At 36.3% G+C, this 20,208-nt stretch overlaps 4 protein-coding genes across 4 annotated transcripts; 1 reads left to right on the forward strand and 3 right to left on the reverse strand.

Annotated features, from left to right (window-relative positions):
* The first annotated feature begins 1,040 nt into the window (after positions 1-1,040).
* LOC111781555 (pre-rRNA-processing protein esf1) lies at positions 1,041-6,957 on the forward strand. Its single transcript, XM_023662220.1, has 7 exons — positions 1,041-1,929; positions 2,420-2,494; positions 3,179-3,411; positions 3,612-3,774; positions 4,801-4,929; positions 5,516-6,195; positions 6,396-6,957. Exons 1-7 carry the CDS (start codon positions 1,369-1,371, stop codon positions 6,763-6,765), a joined length of 2,211 nt encoding a protein of 736 aa, XP_023517988.1. The 5' UTR covers positions 1,041-1,368; the 3' UTR covers positions 6,766-6,957.
* Positions 6,958-7,025: 68 nt separating this feature from the next.
* LOC111781788 (aspartyl protease family protein 1-like) lies at positions 7,026-10,544 on the reverse strand. Its single transcript, XM_023662486.1, has 10 exons — positions 10,020-10,544; positions 9,732-9,870; positions 9,418-9,650; positions 8,570-8,794; positions 8,333-8,468; positions 8,175-8,248; positions 7,990-8,086; positions 7,811-7,871; positions 7,622-7,693; positions 7,026-7,500 (listed from the first exon to the last, which is right to left on the reverse strand). The coding sequence occupies exons 1-10, from the start codon at positions 10,322-10,324 to the stop codon at positions 7,199-7,201; spliced, it is 1,644 nt and encodes a 547-aa protein (XP_023518254.1). The 5' UTR covers positions 10,325-10,544; the 3' UTR covers positions 7,026-7,198.
* Positions 10,545-14,408: 3,864 nt separating this feature from the next.
* Positions 14,409-17,638, reverse strand: LOC111781089 (aspartyl protease family protein 1-like). Its single transcript, XM_023661513.1, has 10 exons — positions 17,258-17,638; positions 17,035-17,170; positions 16,341-16,576; positions 15,998-16,222; positions 15,763-15,898; positions 15,598-15,671; positions 15,414-15,513; positions 15,285-15,342; positions 15,012-15,083; positions 14,409-14,924 (listed from the first exon to the last, which is right to left on the reverse strand). Exons 1-10 carry the CDS (start codon positions 17,554-17,556, stop codon positions 14,707-14,709), a joined length of 1,554 nt encoding a protein of 517 aa, XP_023517281.1. The 5' UTR covers positions 17,557-17,638; the 3' UTR covers positions 14,409-14,706.
* Positions 17,639-18,403: 765 nt separating this feature from the next.
* On the reverse strand, positions 18,404-19,027 carry LOC111781694. Its single transcript, XM_023662381.1, has 3 exons — positions 18,870-19,027; positions 18,728-18,779; positions 18,404-18,637 (listed from the first exon to the last, which is right to left on the reverse strand). The coding sequence occupies exons 1-3, from the start codon at positions 19,025-19,027 to the stop codon at positions 18,491-18,493; spliced, it is 357 nt and encodes a 118-aa protein (XP_023518149.1). The 3' UTR covers positions 18,404-18,490.
* Positions 19,028-20,208: the final 1,181 nt, after the last annotated feature.

Consider the following 20,208-nt stretch of genomic DNA (forward strand, 5'->3'; position numbering starts at 1 on the left):
AACTAACAAGGTTTGAAACTGCCCGCCCTCTCGGAGGAAGTAGCAGTGTGATTAAATGCCTGCCTATTCTATAGTGTAGTTTGGCTTTGATGTTTATCTTTCAGCGATAGAAGGGCTGGCTAGTCTAGTAGGTAAATTCCCGACTGAAGGGGAGAGTGAAAAGATTGATCCTTCTATTTAGTTCTTACCACACCCTTTGCTTCAGCCTAATCAATCTAGCGCAAGGGATGACATTACTAAACCCGACCATACCATCTAGTATTCATCTCGACTTGGTGATAAATAAAGCATCCGCACTTTTTTTATCTCTCAGAAATCTCATAAGATGGAGTTTCTAGAGATCCCCAATGACCGATCCTTGCATGAATTGCTAATGATCCAATAAGTCCAACATTAATTCCTTTATACGCGTCAGCTGGGCAAATGCGTCCATAATGACTAGGATGGATATCTCGTATCGAAAACTAGCAGTTTGCCCTATCAATCCTCCTGGTCCCAAATAACTCAATTTTCTCCCACGAACTATTTGTGTCAATGGATTCAATCTAAAACTTGAGATAATGGGTGACATCCGAAAAAGATAAAGATCCAAACACTAGTTCGAGAGAGATTTGATATATCAATGGTTAGATTTGATATATCAGTTGTTATGATTGGGCTTAAAGCCCAAAGGCCGTCCAAGTCTAATCCAAGCCCGGCCCAAGGTCAATAGTTGACTACCCTAGATAACCAACCCTTTCATAAATTGATTTGGATATCAACATATGTTCTTTTAAATAACTTCAGATTAAAAACTTTAAAATTTATATATAGATTTTTTTTTTTTAATTTTTTTAATTTTCAGATTTTATTAGTTTATTTTTATTAATATTTCTTTAAAAAATTTTGAATTAAAAGAGAATAAAAATATTCATTTTTTAAATATGCTTGAATGAAGGGCCAGGGTCGGTTATGGGCTTGTAGCATTCCGGATTCAACCCGGCTATTGAGATCCGAAATGATGCTTCGGTAAATATCTAATGATTATCCATCTCAGGGTTACACTATCCCGCGTTCAAACATCAGGTACATATATAACCCCTAGACGCCTTAAGCCCTAGTTCCATCGCGCAGCGTTCCACCGCCTTCTCCGCCCGGTCGATACGCTAGTCGACGTCGTTCCTCCGCCGGGACTGTTCGCAGCGAGTGGTCGTCGTCCCCCTCCCGGACTGTACGCAGTGGTAGTCGTTTCCCGCCCGGACTGTACGCAGTGGTAGTCGTTTCCCGCCCGGACTGTACGCAGTGGTAGTCGTTTCCCGCCCGGACTGTACGCAGTGGTAGTCGTTTCCCGCCAGGACTATACGCAGAGGCGAGTGGCCGGCCGTTGTAATGGGTTCCAAAAGTTTGAGTAACTCTAAGAAAAAGAACAAGGGTAACAAAAGTAAAGAGGAGAGAAATCTTCAGTCTTCAGCCTCAGACAATAAGAAAATTATCACTGATCCTCGGTTCTCGTCCGTGCATTTTGATCCTCGCTTTCAGAATGTCCCTAAGCATAAAGCAAAAGTTGCGATTGATTCGCGGTTTGACCGGATGTTCGTTGACAAGAGGTTTGGTTCCTCTTCGGCTCAATTGGATAAGAGAGGTAAGCCAAAGAAGGGTAAATCGGAGAATCCCTTACGTCACTATTATAAAATTGAAGAAAAAAGTGAAAAGAATGATAGTGAGGAGGACGTAGAAACGGAGGAAAAGGTTGAAGATGTAGTAAAGGAGGAGAAGGTTGACAGTGAAAGTGTAGAGAGTGATGTTGAGGTTGAGGAAAAGAATCAGATATTAGAGTTGGAGGAGTCAGAGTCCGAGGATGATGGAGAGATAGAATCCGACTACTACACAACTGATACGGACCAAAGTGATCTGGATGAGATTTACGACGATGAAACATCTGAATTGCCGGTACGTTTTGAATATTTTAAAAGTTGTAGATATTTGTTTATACTTGTATTTTGTATTTTGTCAAATGTTCATCGAACTCATCTTTTAAGCGAAGAACTGATCTTGAAGAGAAAATAGAAAATCATTTTGCAGCTTCGTTACGTTGTTTTAATTTTTTTGGGTTGGGGTAGGGTCTAAGTTTATCAGCAGATTACATATGAACTCGGATTTTTCACTCAGCGAGAGCACACAAATGTTTTCGTTGATCATTTTTGTTGTTGCCACTCACTTTACTTTTATTTTTTGGAATCGGGGTAGGGTCTAGGTTTATAACCAGATGATGAACTCGTTACTTGGATTTTATTTGGATTTTTCACAGCTATCCGATGCACACAAATGTTTTGTCAATACATAATTATTGTATTGTTGCCACTCATTGTCTGTCGTTCGGTTTTAATTGTGTAAAATTGGTAGCAATGTTTGAAATCATCATGGATTCCTGTATTGTCAGGTGGAGAATATTCCAGAAATCGACAAGGAAACTCACAGGCTTGCAGTTGTTAACTTGGACTGGAGGCACGTGAAGGTATGTTGAGCCAATAGATATCTTGGGCAATGTTTATTCGTATTAACCAAGTGTAAATTGTGACTCAGAATTTTGTTCTTAATTACAACCCTATCTTAAATATCTTCTCTTTATGCCTTTTTTTTTTTAACTTTTTTTTTTATGTACTTAAAACAATTTAGGTTCAAGTCTTAATGCTGTACTAAAAAAAATCACCCAATGGATGGGAAAGCTGAGCACAAGATAGGTTATAATGGATGTTGACTGCATTTAAGAAGTGAATATGCACAAGTCTGTATTGATTGGCAGAAACAGATAGTCCATTCTGCTGCTTTTTTGCTATTGTTAGTCATTTGTATGTTGATGTTGTAGTCAACGACATTTCAATTATCTTCCAACTGTTCTTTTGTGATTCGTGTTTGCCTTGTTTCCTTCACTGAAATGTCATTTCATGTTCGGAATTTTTCCACATACTTACATGTTTATGTAGATAAAAGTAACAGCTGTTTTCTTGTATAAGCCTTGACCCAATTTACAATGCTTGGATATGTATTAGGAGTTCGTATTACTTTTTTAAGCATGAATATTCTGTCTCTCTCTCACTTATTTGCAGATTAGCACACACTTTGGCAGTCTTATCATGATGATATTTTATCTGCCTTATTATCTGTACTTGACTTGGTTAAATCATGTCGTGTTATGTAGGCTGTTGATTTGTTCGTCGTACTAAGTTCATTTCTTCCAAAAGGTGGACAAATATTGTCTGTGGCAGTCTACCCATCTGAGTTTGGGCTTCAACGTATGAAAGAGGAAGAGTTGCATGGTCCAGTTGGATTGTTTGATGATGAACAAGAGAAAAATGACGATGACGATGATGATGACGAAGACGAAGAGATTGATAATGAGAAATTGCGAGCTTATGAAATGAGTAGGCTAAGGTCTCTTTTTCTGATGCTGCTTTTCATATTCATTCTGAAAAATTACCGGTTCATTTGAATTTATTGATTTCACCATCAAATTTAGTCTGATCTTAGTAGAGACTCAAATGCATATGATATGGAATATCTGTTATAACCTCTAATATGGCTCTCTCTGTGTATTTCTTCTAATCATTGCAATTTATGCTATTTGTGTACAGGTACTATTATGCAGTGGTGGAATGTGATTCTATCGCGACAGCTGATTACCTTTACAAAACATGTGATGGAGTGGAATTTGAAAGGTCCTCAAATGTGCTTGATTTGAGGTTTATTCCAGACTCGATGGAATTCAAACACCCTCCTAGGGACACTGCTACAGAGGTTTGTTTATTAATCATTTGATGTATCTATCCTCTTTGACATTGATTGGAAGTAATTTTGCTGTAGTGAATGTAATAATATGATATTGAAGTTGCTACTTTTTAGATAAGAATATTAAAGATGTCATATACTCCAGAATAATTCTCTAACACGTGCGAAACATAATTCGAAAATTTAGTTATTCACTCAATAACTTATAGTTATAGGTAAGTTTGATTTGATAAGGATAGAAAAATCTTTTTAGTTCTATCCATGGATTTAAGGAAAAAAAACGTTTCATAATTGAATCTTCTCTGCCTTCGTAAAATAAAAAAAAATTGAATTATGAATCCAAGATGACAAGATTTTAGATGAAAATAGTTATCAGTGAGTATGGAATTCAAAATGATTGTTGTTGGAGCCATGTATTCATTCTTAATTTGGCTTGGACTTCTGAGGCTGGACTCCATTGGCCATGGTTGAGACAGGAGCTAGTGTTAAGAGAGCTTCAAAGTAACATAAGGCACACTGTTTGAGGAAGTATAGAGAAGATTAGTGTCCATGGCTTGAGGGCTCAAGAGATATTTGGAGGATGTATAGGCTCTTGTTCGGTTTCATGTCTCTCTTTAGGCATTGATTGTGAAGTCTTTATGTAATTATTCTTTAGGTTTCATTGTGCTTGATTGAAATCCATTCTTGCTTTAGTTTACCTCCATTTTGTTTAGGGTTGTTTTTTTATTATTATTATTATTTTTTTTTTGTTTTTTTTTTTTTTTTGAGGAAAGTTTGACACCTTATCTAAAGAAAAAAAACACATAACTGGTCTCTCGCACTTATTGCTTAAAAGATGTTCATTCTCACTAACCAATTTTTCCTTATAATTTTTGAAAGTTACAGATAAGTTCTCGTATTAACTCTATGATTTTTGTTACATGCTCTTGCTTAAACCCTTTCTTTCCATTTGTAATTGCATGTCATATATAGTGTTCATTATGCAGTGTGGAAAGGTAATTGGACGAGACTAATAGGATTTCGTTTGTATATCAGGCACCTTCAAGTTATGAAGTTTTAAATTTCCATACTCCAGCCCTGCAGCATAGTAAAATTCATCTTTCTTGGGATGAGGATGAACCCCAAAGAGTAACAGCCTTGAAACGAAAATTCAATGCGGATCAGGTTTGTACTCAATGATGCTATGATTCGATACCAGTTTCTCAAATGATATTCTACGTGCATCATATGAGCTTTTTGTACTTTTTGGCTTGCCAACAGTTTACGGTATCTTGGGGTTCATTAGTTAGGTTTGTGGCCTCTTTGTATTATCATCTTCTGTATTGTTAGTTTTTGTTGCATGTTGTTGATATATTCAAGTAACATGTCATAATTCTTATCAAACTTGTCTATGTTATGCATGCGATAAGCGAGTTATGGAAGTTTGGGGTTTAAATTAGACAAACTTTAAATGAATAGGAAAGGACTTAATTTTTATGAACCCCAAACCTGTCAGCCTCTCTTTTACATTGGTTTTGATTTAGAATTTCCGATTGGATGTATGATTTGGTACGCATAATAAGCATCATTCACCAATTTTGCTGAGAGATGTGGAAATATGGATTTTGATATCAAGAAGAGTGGAGATAACGATATAATCCTTTTGCTGGTTGTATTATCTAAGGCTGTCTAGATATAATCATTGCATTTCTTTTCCTATGTATTCTCCTCAAGGTTTAGCCTCATCTACTGACAATATTTTTGCTTATAGCTGGCAGATTTGGAACTCAAGGAATTTCTGGCATCTGATGAAAGTGAAAGTGAGGATGAAAGTGGTGATGATGGCGTGGAGGATCAAACAGACAAAAAGCGTACGAAAGAAGATAAGTACCGTGCCTTACTTCAATCTGATGAAGATGGTGAGCAGGATGGTGCTCAGGATATGGAGGTGACTTTCAACACCGGCTTAGAAGATATAAGCAAGCGAATCCTGGAAAAGAAGGATAAGAAATCAGAGACATTGTGGGAGGCTCATCTTCGAAAAAGACGCGAGAAACGGGTGAACGCAAGAAGTAAATCTGCACGGTCATCAGATGATGACAGCAGCGACACTGATAGAGAGGTTGGTGAAGAAGCAGGTGACTTTTTTGTTGAAGAGCCTCCAGTTAAACAAAGCAAGAAGGATCGAACGAAAAACATTAAAGACAGGGAACATGTTGGTCTAGATGGGGAAGCAGAAGCAAGCCGAGCAGAGCTCGAGTTGCTTCTTGCTGACGACGACGGCGTTGACACTGGTATCAAAGGATACAATTTGAAACATAAGAAGAAAAAGGGGAAGGAAGACATTGCCGAAGATAAAATACCGACGGTCGATTACAGTGATCCACGGTTTTCAGCACTCTTCAATTCACCTCTCTATGCTTTGGATCCCACAGACCCTCAATTCAAAAGGTATCATAAATACTTCTGAGAATTATTGAAATACTTCAGATTCTAAACAACCGTTTATTACCAAATTCCAAATATATAATTCTTGCAACGGTATGAGCTGATTAGGCGAATGTGCCTTAACCATTGAAGGCGTAGCAGAACTTGCCATTAGTATTCATTTTAGTTTTTATGATTCTGAGATATAAGTCTCTTGTTTGCAGGAGCGCTGCTTATGTTCGTCAAGTGGCATTGAAGCAGCAAAAGGTTGATGGATATCAGTTAACAAAAAGCCAGCTTGGGGAGTCTTCCACGAAACAGCCTGCAGCATCCGGGGACGACACGGTGAACAGCAACGTCCCTGTTAAGACTGAGGGAGATTCCTCAACAAAGAAGTACGAGCTTTCGTCATTAGTTAAATCAATTAAAATGAAATCACAGCAGCTTCAGTTGCAATCTGGTGGTCGTAAGACGCCGAAGGAAGATGGAAAAAAGCGTCCACGAGCAACGGAAGAAGTACAACCATTACAGCCAACCATGAACAAGAAGTCAGGTAAAAAGAAGCAAAGAAAAATGAAAGGCACAGAGGATTGAATATTATACGCAACAATGATGTAATTTGTTTAATTTAACAATTTTGCGTAGATTTTTGTGTTTTTTTTTCCTATAATTTCATCACTGTCTGTTAATGTCTAATGTCTCTGTCTTAACTAGCTATATTATGTCACATTCTCAAGATTGAATTCTTCTATTCATAATTCATAATTATTGTATCATTTCACTTGAGATCCAATTTAAGATCAATTCAAATTGAGTGATTAATTGAAATACTTGCAATTCAGGACTTTAGTAGATAGTTCAGAATTTTACCGACCTGCAAATTTGTAATAAATTTTGAATAACACTGATTTACAAAATACAAACAAGTGGAAGCAGTAAAACTGTTTCCTTCTTAAATTATGGCTTCAAGAAAAAATAAAAATACACCAAACAAATCAGAACGAAACCCAGAGAATAATAATCAAAGTCAAACAACAGCCAAAATTGCAAGAACGGCGACAAACACAGAGGTCAATGGATTCAACCGCGTTGCATCACCCCCAATTTTCGGCAAACCGGTGCTTCCTCCGGGGGCAGAAGGTGGCGATGGAGAATCGTCGGTGGGGGGAGAGTCTTCTGCTGGCGGAGAGTCTTCGGCCGGGGGAGAGTCCTCGGCTGGGGGAGAGTCCTCGGCCGGGGGAGAGTCGTCGGCCGGGGGGGAGTCTTTGGCCGGAGGGGAGTCCGCCGGAGGGGTGTCACCGGAGGGAGTGCCGGCGTCACTGTCGTAACCTGGATTTAAGAAACAAGCTTCACTGACAATGCAAAAAAAAAAAAAAAAAAAAAAAAAANAAAAAAAAAAAAAAAAAAAAAAAAAAAAAAAAAGGAAATTTTCAGGTCAAGAAATACTCACAGTCTGAAGGACTCCATCCCAACACCATCTTTTCACGATCGAAGATAATACGGTAACCAGTCATGAAGTTTTCTGCAAGAAAAAGAAAGTTCATGGGATCATAAGCGATTCTTCCAACCTTGAAAATTAAAAAACCACTAGTACTAGAACAAGACAATATAAATTAGATGCAGAGCCAGGGGATCTCACGTCCAATTAGATTAATATCGTTGCTTTTGATAAGGGTTAGACAAACTGCATGTGTAGTATCCTGAATTCCAAAAAAATAACAGAAAAAACAGATCAAAATCAGCTTCAAAGATTGCATAAACGAGTGAGAGAGCCAGAAAATCCAAAGCACTCATTGGATAACTGTTCAGAGTACTCACATCAATAGGAAAACCAATGAACAGATCCAAGGGGACAAAATCGTCCCCACCCATCATCGTAAAATTCAGAATCGGACGTTCAACTTTGTCGTTAGCACTGCATATAGACCGAGTATGAATCAGAATACCAAAATCTTTTGAAAGATAATTAAATGGTTTCATTATCTTCCTTGTTAGCTACTTACGGAAGTTCATAGCAGTACTCAAATGGGAAATCGGGATCTGTTGTAAAGCGCTTTAGTTTCATTCCTGCATTCATCTGCACAATAGCCATGTATAAATACAAGAGATCCCATGAAACCATATGCCACTTCCCAAGAGTTGAAACTGCAGATAAGCTTACTTGCTTAGAAATAATGGAGTAAGCTGGTTCATTCAAGTAGGTAAACGAGGTACCGGAGTCGAAAATTGCGGTGAATTCGACATTGTTGGCTTTTCCTCCCACAATTATCTCAGTGACGGTGACATTGTAGGATGGACTGCAAGAATGAACAACACAAGCCAGTTGGAAAAACCAGAGTCCCCAAGAGAAATGAAGGTCAGATTTTGAATATATGGTGAAGAAATGACGAGTTCTTACTAGTTGGCCATGGTATTGAAGGGTGTTTCTCTTTGGCCTGGGGTGCCTGAGTCTCCAAAATCGATTCTCCCAATACCATCAATCCCGAAACACATGGAGAATGAATCTGTGCTAAGCCCTTGGTTTGCTAATAAGCTTGGAACTGATATCCTGTCCATGCCAAGCCCAATAAGACCATTGGGAGCTGCACCTCTTTGAAATACACCAGTCTGAACCGTACCGCACCTGCCATGAACAATCACATTCAACCAACAACACACCAAATTGCAGATGCTTTCTCTAAGATGATTATGTTGACTATGAAATCCATAACAAACTGCCCAAAGATCATTAAAATTCCAAGAACAACAGCACCATCTAGATAGCGGAGATTTAAACTTCTAATCTCTTGGCTAAGGATACATACTATTAATTTTGTTCGTGACTACTTTCTTATATTAACAAAAGCATAAAAAATTTAGCCAAAAGTGACTCAAACGTTGAACAAAAGGTGTACTTTGTTTGAGGGCTCTGGAGAAAGGAATCAAGCCTCGATTAAGGGAAGCCTGTTTGAGTGCTACATAGGCTTCAGGGAATGCTCTATGGTGTACTACTTTGTTCCAGAGGAGTATTGTTGAGGATCGTTGGTTGGGAGTCTCACATTGGCTAATTAAGGAGTTGTTCGTGGGTTTATAAGTAAGGAACGCTATCTCTATATTGGTACGAGGTCTTTTGGGGAAGCAAAGTAAAACAACGAAAGCTTATGTTCAAAATGGACAACATTATAACATACCATTGTAAAGGATCGTGACTGTTAGGAAAATATAGTATAGAGGATTAGAAACAGAACGATATGCAGCATAACTCACCCAAAAGTAATCTTGGCTTCGACAGGGTCGAGTTTTAAATCATCAGTGGCCAAATGCAAGACGTCCTGTACCAAGTAGCCAGTGGATGAGGTATTGGCAGAGAGGTAATTAATTTCGTAAGGGCAAGTATTTGTGTTCGAAGTGCACTGGTTTGAAAGCTCGCACAAAGAGTTGCTGCAGGGAACAGGTGCGCTCGTTGTTGAATCATCTGGACTATAATGATTCAACGCAAACTGTTGAAAGATGAACAAAAAATAAATCAACCAATTGATATCATCAGAGCATCAACTAAGTAAATCAGAACGAGAAAATACCTTCCCACCATCTGTTGTGTTCAAATAAGTTAAACAACTACGGCATTCACAAGGTAACCAGAGCAAATCGCTTCCAGTGTCCAATGCCACTAAGAAATCTAACGACGGCGATCCTACAGATATATTGGCGTAGTACAAACTGAAAAGCCCCAATCAGAAACAAACAAAACGGATCAATTAGGCAATCGATAACGTTTAAAGTCAGAACAACAGAAAATCACAAACACTCAAAAATCGAAATCGAGAGAAGCAATTAGGGAAATGAAGCGAGAAAGCAAGGAGCATTACTATCCCAAATTTTCGATGTAGAACGTTTCGTTGCCATAGGCGAACGTCAGCTTCGTATCGCCGTTGCTGGAGGCAAGTCGCCGGCCGCGAACTAACCTATCGCGATGGACCATAGTGGCATAATAGGCAGGGGTGTGTTTCTCCGGTAAGCCTTCAGATGTGAGAATTCCCTTTATCGATTCCGAAAATCGATGGTGAATATTGAACTTAAACGAAGCCGCCTCGCCGTTTCTGAGCCCGCAGGCGAGTAGGTAAACAGAAAGAACCAGTAACATTTGGACGCCGGAACTGAAAGTCCACGCCATGGACGCCGATTAGAGTAACCAGAAATTTCCCGGGAAAGTGATGAAGACATGGAAGGATTTGAAAAGAGTTTAAATAGAATCGAATGGGATAGGAAGCTTTGACGGATTCAAGGATGAAGAAAATGAGCAGGATGAGAGAGAGAGAGAGAGAGAGAGAGAGAGAGGCGTTGAAGTTCAGAAGATGATGAAATTGTGGTCTCTCTGCTGAGAGAAGTCAAAACATTTCCCTTCATGCCGGAAATAAAAAATATTATTAATGTATTAATATATATTTTTGGAATTTACAGATATGGTCCCTGAAGAATTCATAAATAAAAAAAGTGGGCGGGAAGTTTCATAATTCATAAACCTGCCCAATCGTCACTCAAATTATAAATTTTTTAAAGAATTTTAATTTCTGACCTTTTAAAGAAAAATATAATAATTTAATCAATCTAGCTTTCCTAAATATAGAGTTGTAAATATAATTGTGTTACAAAATAAGAAAAAAGAGCTAGAAATTTTTCTTTCTTTGTTTTTAATTTAAATATTTTATTTTTTTAATACAATAAATATGGGTACAAGACATTTCAAATTTTCATTTTAAGAAAAAACTACTTGTTAATTATTACTTAAATATATTAAAAATAATTTTATTTTCAAATATCTAAAGCTTATTATTATTATTCGTGAATGAGTTTCAAACTCTAACATCTTTATCAAGAATACAAGGCATTTACTATTGAAGACTCATTTTGAAACGTGAAGTTCACATTAATTAGCTTCCAAAATTAAATTATAAGTTTTGTTAAATTTTTTTATACATTTTAAAGTCCAAGGACAAAATAACTAAATTTGTAATTTTCCAATTTTTAAAAAATAGTCTTAAATTTTTTTTATTTAATATAAATTGCACTACGAACTTATAGTTTAATTTTAATTATATTTAATAGTTTTAAAAAAAAGTAATAACAAATTGTTTGGAAATATAATATATACAAAAGTAATGCAATGCGTGCCAACTTGTTATCATTTTAAAATTAATATTTCAATATTCAATTATCGGACAAACAAATAAATTTAGAATATATCTTATGAATTCATTATATTATGAATTCATTTTGAGGTCTAAAAGGGAAATACAGAGAAGAAAAGGACATGACTGCAAAAGAGAAAAAGTACAGTGGTGGGTTTACGAGCGAAGAGTGGCACGGAAAAGGGATGTCCAGAAACAGTTGGTGAAGACCGTTGACATAAGAATATGCAAATATTATATAATTTTGAAAAAAATTAGAATTTAGTTTTTATAATTTTAAATTTTATAATTAGTCCCTAAATTTTAATAAAACCCTATAAAAACTATTACGGAACTAAGCTTATAATTTAAGCTAAGCTGTTTTAATTATATAAAATAAAATTAAAAATATGCTAATTACAAGTTACAACTTGGCATGTAGTTGGACATTCAGCAATTTCCACCCAAGCTTCCTCATCTTGGCCTTAGCCAATTTCAACGCTTCATTACAATATTATAAAATAAAATGAATTGATGAGTAAAGTTTGAACCAATCCTATCTCATCATTTGAAGCAAACTATTACAATAATCATTAAAATTATAAATGGGTCCCTATAATGTAAAATTACTCTATAATTTGATCAAATTCTATCAAACCATCAATATAAAAGGATTAAAATTTAACTTCCATAGGATAAAATTTATAATTCAACGTACAATGAACTTGATATAAATATCATAGGCAATTCAAATATGATTGACTTATAATAAGTCTATCTTTATATACATACACACATATATATATATACATGCATACATATAAGACAGACACACACATATATATATACACATATAAGACAGACACACACAAAGTAAAGATTAAACGGCTATGAATTGGTCTATGGATAAACTGAGGGGGAGAATACAAGCTTAGTTTAGCTGAAAATGTGAAGGGGAAGCAAAAAAATATACGAAAGAACAATGGGAAAGGTATAACAAACTCATACGCTATTGAATTTTAAATTTAAAAAAGAATGGATTTCCTAATCATACGCTATAATCCGACGACCCGCCGCTATTGGATCATCAAAGTCTTCCATGCAAAGCAAATGCAATGGGATTTCTATTACAAAAGCTTCAGATTCTAAAACCAAGTCAACTAAAAAAAATGGCAAGTGCAATGGAAGTTGCACATTAATTAAATTATCCTTCAAATTCAAATAGAGAAGAAATATTACATCACATAGGCTTGGAGATAGAGAGAGAGAGAGTGACAAATTCTGGAAATAGGTCCATGAAACTTCAAATTTGGTTAGCATGGTTACTTTAAAAAGTTTCGAATAGGTCCTTCAACTACAAGTTTCAAGTATAATCCGAGGATTTAACAAACAAAAAAAAAAAANAAAAAAAAAAAAAAAAAAAAAAAAAAAAAAAAAAAAAAAAAAAAAAAAACATAATCTTCAGCAGTGACCCAATCAAACAAGTTTAAAATCCAGCTTAATTTTTCCTCAACTCTCATCACAACTTGGTGTTAAATCTAATAGTTTGACCTCCACAACCTATAATTCTCTTTTAAGGAGGCATAATAGATTTGAAAGAAGCACCTACCAATGAAAGAAAATATAGGCATATTCTATTGGTGGAACTCAAAGACGTGCGAGATGCCAAGGAAATAGAGGCTTTCAGACAAGAAAAAAGAAGATATTTGAAACCTAAGAGAAAAAGTCCAACAGAATAATTAGGATAATTTATTGGTGCTAATTGTCAATGTAGATGATTGGCTTCACATGAACTATAAAAGTCAGACTTCTAAGATGAGCTGGGCAAGAATTAGTCTAAGTTAAGCTTGCATTATCATTTCAACTTAAATGATATAATATAACTTCTAAAGACAATAGAATATGCACTAGAAAGAAGAATAGAGATGGAGAAAAGAAAATTAATGCAACAGCTCATTTCAATAATAATACCTCTAGACATGACAACCACGAAAACCTTCAAGGCTCGCTGCATCAGATCTCTTGATCAGTTCCTTTCAAAGCGCCCGAGATGAAATTTGTTCACTACTGTCTTTCAGACTTCAGGTTATGATCAAACAAAAGCAGATCAATCAATTATCATTAAGCAATGTCCTGATAGATGCATATGTAGATGCCTGCCTAATCCGTCTACAAGTAGTTACTAGCCACTTACAAAACAAGTCATAGTGAGTAGATATGTTGTCAGAAAAGGGATACTGGTTCCCCCCATTTTTGCTTCCCCCAGCTCTCACTGTTCTTGATTTAATATCTGAAAAACTTGATACTCACTTTCCTGGGCTATTCAGTTAAGAATGTTTGCAGTTATACACTAGAAAGCTTCCAGATTGAAACTGGATGTAGCGTTGGTCCATGATTCATGATCTTCACAACTTCTCTCTAAACTTCAATGCGAGGACTGGGTCTCTTGAATAAAATTATATTTTCTAAAACAAATCCTTGTTTGCATCTCTCTCACAGTGTCAAGTCATCCAGCCAGCTAGGGTGCAAGATCTTGTGGAAGGCATCTATTCCTAAGCAATGTATAGCGTGCCTATGGGCTCTCTACTTAGGAGACATTAACATTGGATGATACGGTGAAAAGAAGCAACCTGTATACCTCTTTTAGTCCTAACTTGTGCTGCTTTTCGATTACTTTCAAGTGGGTCGACATCATCTATTCCTAATCTGTCCGGCTGCTTCTGACCACGGGAATAAATGGTTAGTATCTTTAACAGTCAACTCTCTGTAGGGTATACCGATACGTAGGAATGGGAATGGCTTCTCATAAGCCTTTTGAAATAGTTTGCGGCGTTTTGGAAGTTATGGATAAAAAGGAACAAAAGACTTTTGAACAAGAAAAGAAAACTTTGATCAATTGCAGGAAATTATAGTCTCTGTACCTTCGTTTAAATCATTGTCTTAAATCTATATGCCTCAACTAGAGACCTTATGCAAAGCTTTGCATGTTTCACAGACTAATGAAATTGCATTTCTTGTTATAAAATATAATAAAATAAAAAAGCAATCCTGCTACTTAGATAAATGGCGGAAATGAAAATTGCGCAGTGGTTGAACAAAGAAGTAGCTCTTCAACACTATTATTTCAACGGCAGTCAGCAATATATGGATAAATGGGATATAAAAGTGGTAAGACATTGGACGACCTCTCAATCTATTTATGGTGTATCAATCAATCAACAAAATCTACATAATTTGGAATACTGATTTCTGGTAGAGTGGCTTGAACTATAATCCACAGTTTAAATGGGGCTCTATCAATTTAAGATAACACCAGGATATAAAGACATCACAGATGTCCATACATGGAGGTTACCAGATGGGTCAGCAAACGGTGAACATTGAATGTCTATAGTAAAAAAAACAATATAATGAAAAATCTGAAGCAAGTCAAAAGAGAAGAATGGAAACCATTGAATTCTGATTCAGTTGAAACTTGAGCACTAATTTTCGTCTCTCTTGTCAAGCCTGGACTAGAGTGATTACCTACTCCAGCAGCAACAGCAGGAGGAACGGTCGTAACATCTGGTTTTGTTGGAAAGAGATTTTGTTCTTCAATGTCGTAACCTGAAATAAAAGCCCAAAGTTCTTTGACTATAATAATGTGACTGAAAAGAATGATAATTCATTTGTGGGTAATAGCGCATAACTTACAATCAAACTTCCTCCAGCCTAAGACAAGCTTTTCCCGGTCAAATACGATACGGTAGCCAGTCATGAAGTTCTCTGCTTAAAGATCAATAGTTGAAGCATGAGTAATTATGTCGCCAGAAAGGTAAGAGCTGGATGGAAAATGGATTGACTGATTGACAGCAAATCACCATAATTTCCGGTAATTATTTTCCCAGCTTTCAATACCATTGCTATTGAACCAAGATGAAAGTCATTTTAATGCAAATATGCTCAATCGCAGCATAATCTACTTACGTCCAATTATATCCAGTTCAGCACTCTTGACCACGGCCAGGCAATAAATGAGTTCATTCTGCAAATTTGAAGGAAAATATTGAGGCTCAAGGAAACAGTAAAAACAACACCACATAAACAGCAGACTACCTGAGTGGAGATGACAATAATCGGATCAAAGACAGGAAAGGAACTTCCACCTTTCATGGTTAAACTAAGATTAGGCATCAGGGAAGCATTTGCATCTGGACTGCCTTCATAAAGAGGTCAACAATAAAGGTTCATAAATGTAGAATTGAGATTAAAATAAACACATATAGGTTCAGCACACGACCTCATGTAATAACAATATTCAAAAGGTATCCTTGGATTAGGGGGATGGCGTTCATCTCTTGTTTGTTCATGAAACTAAAAGAGAATGGAAATAAGTTCCATACAATACAAAATTAATCCAATTATAATGGATAAATGTCAAATATTTATGAACTGAAGTGCTCACACTTTCTGAAAGCTTGGAGTAGATCGGATCAGTGAAGTACGTAAAAGATGTTCCAGAGTCAAAAAGAGCAGCTATATCCACATCAATCAGATTAGTGCCTACTTGAATGTGAGTAACTGTGATATTATAGGTTGGGCTGAAATTGAAATAGAAATGCCATTAACTTGATGAATAGAGAAATATGACGTTGAACCCATGAAATATTGATATTTGGCAACTCCAAAACTACACTTACTGTAATTGGTTTAGGTTAAATGGGGTTTCTTCTTGCTCTGAACTACCCTTGTCTCCAAAATTGATCCTTCCAACTCCATCGTCGCTAAAGCACATAGAGAAAGAATTTGCCATAAAACCTTCTCTTGACAATATGCTAGGAACTGATATTTGCTCCATACCGAGCCCAAACAAGCCATTGGGAGCTGCAACATCAAGAAATGAGCCACTCTGTACCTGCCCACAGCTGCACAGACGGATAAAGGCAGGGCAACCACATAAGCAGATAAGAACAGTTTGCATAAAAGAGTTGCCCGGTAATAAGGTCCCTAATCAAGTTAAGCTTAGCATTAGCATATACTGACCCAAATGTGATGTATGCCTGGATAGGTTCAGAATGCTTATATTCTGTTTTCAAGTGTAGAATATCCTCTATCAATATACCACTAGTTGATGTTTCGGCTGATACATAGGAGACAATATATGGACAATTGCCAAAGGCCTTTATGCATTGATCACGTTGGGCACATAAACTGTTGTTGCAAGGAACAGTTTTGCTCGTTGACGACTCTTTGGGGCTGTATATACTCAACTCAAAATCCTGCATGATCGCACAATTGAAAAGATGAAGAGTTAACTTCCGAAGCTAGGTATCTCATTCTGAACATACAGAAACCATCAGTAAATTCAGTAACTGACAGGAGATGTATACTGTCATTTTTTTCTTTTATTTATTAGTACACCACTTGTCATAAATTTCTTAAACCACCGTTTCAATGGAGAAGGTACAGAAAGGGAAAGAAATGAAACTAAGAAGATTACGAGTTTGAATGGTGTATGGTTTGATTATTCATCTGAGTAGAAGCTAGAACTCTCACAGGCAAACATCAGAAACCAGCAATATGAGTTAAAAATTCGGGATCATTCTGAAGAATCTGAACTTAAAAATAATCAATGAATTTTACACCAAGAAAACTAGCAAAAATTTCAGAAGCAAGAAAAATAAGAATCAATAACGTAGAAAACATAATAATCCAAAGAAAGTGACGAAAAGCATACAGAAGCATAAGGAGAGCCCTCCGTGGGCGCGCATCTACTACAGTCACAAGGTACCCAAAACAGATCACTTCCAGTGTCAAGTGCCACCATAAACTTCATTCCTGGAGTTCCTAATTGTACGGTAGTATAATGCAGACTNAAAAAAAAAAAAAAAAAAAAAAAAAAAAAAAAAAAAAAAAAAAAAAAAAAAAAAAAAAAAAAAAAAAAAAAAAGGCTACCGTACAATCCCAACGAGCTAATCCGAAAACTCGAATTCCCATCGGAGAAAGCCAGCGGTCCATCAAATTCGGATAGCCTCCGGCCACGGAAGTAGCGATCACGTAAGGCCAGTTGAGAGTAATACTCAATGCTTCCTTTAGCCGGCCAAGAATCAGGGAGAGACAACTTTCCAGAAACACCGGACCACTTCTTGACCTGTTCGGAGAACCGGTGGTGCATCTTGAAGCTAAAGATGCGGCCATGAGAGCTCCGAAAAGCACAAATCAGAAGAAAGAAGAGAAAGATACAGTATAAGAAACGCATTACTGAAGAACAAACAGAGAGAAATTAGGGTTCCAAGAGAAGAGAGATCTCGTTCTCTTGGCGTGGAAGTGAAATCGGGAGAGGGGACGAATTGGCAGGTGGAAATGGGACCCACTTTGTTTTTATTCGACAGTTGAGGAAGTTAGAAGCGCGCTTTTTCAAATTCATTTTTATTTTTCCTTTTTTCTTTTTGGAACGGATTTTTTTTTGTTGACCAAACAGGTCAACCCTCCGTCTGCTTCCCATGTGTTTGGAAACAGTGATATGTTGCGATGTCAGTGAACTATTTCTATTCCGGGATAGCTAAAGACTATTCTTAACAATTTTATGAATTAATTTTTAATTTTTAATAACTTTGTGACACTCAGTAAATGAAGAATACATAAATGAACTGATACAATGACTAATAAAGACTTAAAAGAATTGAAATTCATCACTTATATCAATAAAGTGCATTTTTTTTTTTTTTTTTATAACTCAGTTACATGAACTAAGACAAAACATGTTGGAAGAACTCTGTATGTGGTTTGTGGGGACCGTGTTCACTTTTAGAAGTGAGGAGTAAGTAAGGTGACCATGTCATAGGGGATGCAAGGGAATGTCGGGCGGTTACATGTCCCATCAAATTAAAAGCATGAAATCTATTATCATAGAATTGAATCGGTCAATTTTAACATTATTAATTTGAATTCGAAATTTGTGCTGTCTAAATAAAATAAAAAAATTTAAATCTTGAAACAAAAAGTATCGTGTTTGTATTTACAATTACGAAGATGCACAATTGAAGAAAATCAAGATTGTACAAGTAAGTAAACTCACTAACAAAGCTACATAAAACAACAACCAGTATATCCCTGTTCACTTCTTCAATGACGTCTTTGTTCTTTCGTTCACGTGGGGGGAAACAGAGGTCAAACTGAACTTCTAAGAGAGCTTAGGTTCTCGAAAATGGCGATTGAATCTCCACTTGATGAAGAAAATACACGTCTTGAACCAGCGGATTCCCTGTTCTTCCTGGCGGAGATCCCGAATAACACGACGGGTAACAATTCAAGCACAAACAATCTCTCCCTTCAACACCCTACAAACACAAACATTCATAGTTTTCTCATAACTCATTCACAAATCAGGGAATCGAGGAATCGAGAAACCGAGAAATCAACTTCCTTACCTTTCCCGCAATGATATTGAGGATTGCACTTCTCGGATCACTACTAGATTGGCTGGTGAAAGACAAGAGTAAATTAAGCCATACATACGCTTGAAGAATATCAACATATAAAGTCAGAACATAAAATTTTATCGAGAATGACCTATGAATGCGATGGGCGCATCGAAACGGGGCGAGGAAACTAGGGATGGCGGGACGGAGGCGGCGGGGCTTAGGGCAAAGAGGGGGGGCATTATGGTCAGTTTCAGGACTTGAATCAACGAGATTGCTTTTAGCTGGTATGTGATGCATCTTCTTCATCTTGTTCTTGTTCTTGTTCTTGTTCTTGTTCTTATCGTACGAGTATCACAAGTGAAAAGAGAACGATAGCAAGTTGAGTATGATGATCGAACATAGGTAGCTATTGATTTATGATAGGTTAAAGAAATTGATAAGCCACATGTTGGAGAGATACAAGGAAAGACAGTGATCACTTGGCCAAGAGCGGTTGTAGTGTTTTTCTCTTTGTGATTTGGTCCTACTTGGGCAACACAGTGATTACAAACCTGAGTTTATTTGATTTCCTCCTACTTCTTCTCCTCTCCCTACAATTATTTGGTCAACCCACATTTTCTCCCCATATACAACATAAACTCTTTGGATCTTCCTATATTTAAAGTCAACATCTCACTCACTTATTTTAAAATACTATTTTTGTTCTTATATTTTTTGTTTTTTTTTTACTTTAAAATAATTTATTCCAGAAAAAAAACACCGAACTTGAATACACTAATGTCGTAAAGAGCATGAAAACGTAAAGAAATCAATTGAAAACAAGCACGACCGTACCAAGAAACGACGAAAAAACAATGACACTTTGATTTTATGTCTTTTACCGTGTTTTAGAAATTTAAATAATAAATTTTATTATAATTCTGGTTGTTTGGATTACTTCTGTATAAAAAATATGATCTTTTCTATGAATGATGCTCTGATATCAGGTTAAGAATAAGAAATAGAGGTGGGAATTGAGAGTGTATAAACATAAGTGAGACCGATTGAGAGTGTATAAACATAAGGAGATCGAAAGTCAAAGTAGGATCTAAAATCCAATATTCATTAATGTTAACAACTTTTAAATATAACAAAAGCTACTAAGTCCATAAAATATTTTACTAACCAAATCTGAAAATAAGATAAAATATATCAAATATACTAACCAATTCCTAAACCTAACAGAAAATCTAACTGATTCTATTCAAAATATTCACCGTTAGAAGGAGAGTTTTGAAAGAAAGATTTGAGAAATTGAAATTGGTGTTACATGGGAATGTAAGTAAAATGGAACAACAACTGTTATACTTACTGCATATGACAGGTAGGGAGAAGTTGACAGCTAATCATGTCCCCTGTAGTACATTTTGGGGGCATTTTAGCCCTTGCAGGGGTAGACATGATTTTGGTGAACGGTCATACACCCTCACACTGACCCAATATGTAAT

Source organism: Cucurbita pepo, chromosome LG19 (genome assembly GCF_002806865.2).
Source record: "Cucurbita pepo subsp. pepo cultivar mu-cu-16 chromosome LG19, ASM280686v2, whole genome shotgun sequence".
NCBI lineage: Eukaryota > Viridiplantae > Streptophyta > Magnoliopsida > Cucurbitales > Cucurbitaceae > Cucurbita > Cucurbita pepo.

Coding starts and splice junctions, on each gene's coding strand:
- LOC111781555 (XM_023662220.1), top strand. CDS start 1,369: ATGGGTTCCAAAAGTTTGAGTAACTCTAAGAAAAAGAACAAGGGTAAC. Junction 2,495..3,178: donor TGGACTGGAGGCACGTGAAG/GTATGTTGAGCC, acceptor CGTGTTATGTAG/GCTGTTGATTTGTTCGTCGT. Junction 3,775..4,800: donor CTAGGGACACTGCTACAGAG/GTTTGTTTATTA, acceptor TTTGTATATCAG/GCACCTTCAAGTTATGAAGT.
- LOC111781788 (XM_023662486.1), bottom strand. CDS start 10,324: ATGGCGTGGACTTTCAGTTCCGGCGTCCAAATGTTACTGGTTCTTTCT. Junction 9,651..9,731: donor ACACAACAGATGGTGGGAAG/GTATTTTCTCGT, acceptor ATCTTTCAACAG/TTTGCGTTGAATCATTATAG. Junction 7,501..7,621: donor GGGATGGAGTCCTTCAGACT/GTGAGTATTTCT, acceptor TCTTAAATCCAG/GTTACGACAGTGACGCCGGC.
- LOC111781089 (XM_023661513.1), bottom strand. CDS start 17,556: ATGCGTTTCTTATACTGTATCTTTCTCTTCTTTCTTCTGATTTGTGCT. Junction 15,672..15,762: donor ACTCCAAGCTTTCAGAAAGT/GTGAGCACTTCA, acceptor ATTCTCTTTTAG/TTTCATGAACAAACAAGAGA. Junction 15,514..15,597: donor GAATATTGTTATTACATGAG/GTCGTGTGCTGA, acceptor TTATGAAGGCAG/TCCAGATGCAAATGCTTCCC.
- LOC111781694 (XM_023662381.1), bottom strand. CDS start 19,027: ATGAAGAAGATGCATCACATACCAGCTAAAAGCAATCTCGTTGATTCA. Junction 18,780..18,869: donor TGCGCCCATCGCATTCATAG/GTCATTCTCGAT, acceptor GTCTTTCACCAG/CCAATCTAGTAGTGATCCGA. Junction 18,638..18,727: donor TCAATATCATTGCGGGAAAG/GTAAGGAAGTTG, acceptor TTGTGTTTGTAG/GGTGTTGAAGGGAGAGATTG.